At 51.0% G+C, this 3,028-nt stretch overlaps 1 protein-coding gene across 1 annotated transcript; it reads left to right on the forward strand.

Annotated features, from left to right (window-relative positions):
• The first annotated feature begins 535 nt into the window (after positions 1-535).
• LOC119281360 lies at positions 536-2,804 on the forward strand. Its single transcript, XM_037561886.1, has 2 exons — positions 536-1,588; positions 1,939-2,804. The coding sequence occupies exons 1-2, from the start codon at positions 852-854 to the stop codon at positions 2,324-2,326; spliced, it is 1,125 nt and encodes a 374-aa protein (XP_037417783.1). The 5' UTR covers positions 536-851; the 3' UTR covers positions 2,327-2,804.
• The last annotated feature ends 224 nt before the right edge of the window (positions 2,805-3,028 follow it).

The following is a 3,028-nucleotide window of genomic DNA, read 5'->3' on the forward strand; positions in this document are numbered from 1 at the left end:
CGACGCCCGCCCTCGCCCCCGCCCCCGCCCACCCGGCCGTGGCCGACGTGGTGGCGGCGACCCACGTCGGGGCCAAGCGGCGGCGGGCGGGCCTCGCACCTCCTCCTGCCGCCTCTTCGGCTTCCGCCCCGGCCACCGTCACCGCCCCGGCGCCCGCCCTCGCCGCCTCCTCGGCGCCCGCCCCGGCCACCAAGAGGAGCCGGCCGAAGGCGGCCTCTCATGGGCCGCGAGGGGCGGCCTCCAAGGTTGCCGGCTCGTCCCCGGCCGTGACCAAGCCGCGGAAGAAGCCCGCGGTGCGGAAGAAGCCCCCGCCCGCCGCCGTCGCCGAACCTCCTCCCGCCGCGCACGAGGTGTTTGAGGGTTCTAGTATTTGTTCCTGTTTTTCAACCCTTAAAAATATCAAAAAGTGGCACTTCTCAACTCTTAAAACTGCTTTAAGGATTTAAGAATTTGAGGGTTCTACTAGTAATGCTCTAAGGCTGTCCTTGTAACCCTAAGCTCGGCCCATAGCAACGTTGTTGCACGCTGAGAACAGAATACCAAGCCCAACGCGCACGCACCGACCGTCAATGCTTAAGCGTGAAGTTTGCTTGGAGAGGCTCTCACGACAGTCATACTGCTTCATCTTGTTTTCATCCGATCCATCACCATTCCGATTCCGGGGAAGCTAAATCCCAGATCTGAAAATCCTCTCCATCCTGCTATCCCAAACCCTCGGTCCATCCCAACATCGATGACCCAAATCCTCCTCCTGCTTGATCTCACCTGATCCGAGATCCTGGAAACCCTCGGCGATCTCAACGAGCGCGTCGTTCCGGAGGACACATCACCGGCTTGGTCGCCGGATCGGGATGGAAGGCGATCCGATGGGCGTGGCGCTGCCCGAGGACGCCCTCGCGGAAATCCTCCGCCGCCTCCTGCCGCGCAGCCTCGCCACCTCGCGGTGCGTCTGCAAGGCGTGGCGCTCCATCGTCGATGGCCGCCGGCTGCTGCTCCCGGAGCTCCTGCCGCACTCGGTGCGTGGCATCTTCCTCGAGTATAACGAGGCCTCTTACCCGGGTTTCCTCTCTCACCCCTCCATGGTGCCGGATGATATCTTGGGCAAGCTCAACTTCCATCGTCTTCCCCCCGACCCCTACCAGTGGACCTATACTCACATCGAGGGTCACTGTAATGGGCTCCTGCTTTACCGAGACAGGCTAGGGCTCCAGGTGGCCAACCCCGCGACGCAGTGGCGGGCACGCTTGCCCCCGCCGCCGGAGAGGAAGAGGGAGGGGGGGATCGTCCGGCCGCACCTTGCGTTTGATCCAACCGTGTCATTGCACTATGAGATCTTGCTCGTCCCTCAAACGCCTCTCCCAGAGGAGAGGGGCCAACCCGAGCCGTCCAAGGAATGGCCAGCATCCACATGGGTGTTGTGCTTGTTTTCATCACGCACGGGGCAGTGGGAACAGAGGGCGTTTCTCCGCGAAGGCGAGGCTGCAGGGATGGCTTCCGACGAGGTGTTGCACTGGACGTCAAATAGCTGCAGCACTTATTGGCACGGCATGTTATTTGTGCAGTGCAACGGTGGATTCACTGTTATGAGGTAAGGACCACATGCAATTCAGTTGTGTTACTCCAATGCAATGATTTCTGAATTTAGTCATCTGCTCATATGTATGTATTTGTAATGCGAATGTCTACTCCATGAGCCTGTTATATTTATTTATTTTGTGAATCGAGCCTGTTATATATTTGTAACAGTAAATATATCATTGCTCTATGTTTGATATTTGGATACAATATGACCTTTAAAGTTTAAACATATTTTCTCTGAGTTAATGTTTCCACATGTAGTTGCGTCCATCTGCATCTTTCTTGCCCTGCTTTTCCTCTTAAAACATTAAGCAATTCCACCAATGTTAAATGTGTTGTTGATGGTTTCATGTTTTGCAGAATATCCTTGTCAAATAATAAGTATCGGGTGATTAAAATGCCAACAGATATTGAGGAATCAGAATATTATAAGCTTCATCTAGGACGGTCAAGGGAAGGGCTATGTTGTGCAACATTTCGTAATCGGACCAACCTTCGTGTTTGGATCCTTGACGATTCATGTGGTACGATGGAGTGGGCGTTGAAGCATCACATTGACCTTGACCAGAGTTTATCACGTGTAATGTGGCATTGTGGGGAAAAGGAGGGACCCTGGAATTTACAGGATGCTATGAATGTTGAACACTATGGTCAACAGGATTTAAATGATGTTAATATGGATGAAGATCACAGCAACAATTCTTTTGTGAAGAGTGAAGTCGAATGGGATCCGACAATGATAATATAGGTGACAATGAATCTGAGGTCGTAGAGAGCTACTTACCCTATGTTTGTTTTCTTGGATTTCATCCTTACAAGGAAGTCATCTTCTTGAATCTTCTTTCGCTAAAAAGAGCAGTGGCCTATCATCTGAATACCTCAATAGTGCAGGATTTGGGTAATATATGGCCCAATGACTACGACGCTGGGCATGCGGGAGGCATAGACAAGTCTTTTCTGTACACACCTTGTTTGATAGCAGATTTCCCAGAAAACAGATTGGAAGCCCATGTTTGAAGGCTAGCTAGCCAGCTTATTTGTTTCAAACAGTTTGAGTCCTTCAGACTTATGTCGTACTTGTGTTTTGAGTCCCTGTTGTTTTAATGTCTGCTACCTTGACAAGACAAAACTTGTTTACAGCTTGACTTGTCGGAGGGCTTGTAAGCAGTGTTTTACTCCAGCAAAATTTCGTTTCTGAACTGATTGATGTATCCATATATAATTCACCAGGCTAGTCATCTTGGCTCAAGGAATAGGATTGGCTTGTTGCTGTCGGATTGTTTAGAAATTCTATTGGCTCACAGGTTAGTTTCGTCGTTAGATTTCTTAAGTTAATCATCATGATGCTTCTTTCCATAATATCCCTCTAGTCTGTGCGTAAATTTTACAAGTGTGGTGGCATCCACTTGCCTCCATTGCTGAAGGATGGAACTTGTTTATTGATTGCCTA

The sequence above is a fragment of the Triticum dicoccoides genome, chromosome 1A (assembly GCF_002162155.2).
Source record: "Triticum dicoccoides isolate Atlit2015 ecotype Zavitan chromosome 1A, WEW_v2.0, whole genome shotgun sequence".
In the NCBI taxonomy this organism is placed as follows: Eukaryota; Viridiplantae; Streptophyta; class Magnoliopsida; order Poales; family Poaceae; genus Triticum; species Triticum dicoccoides.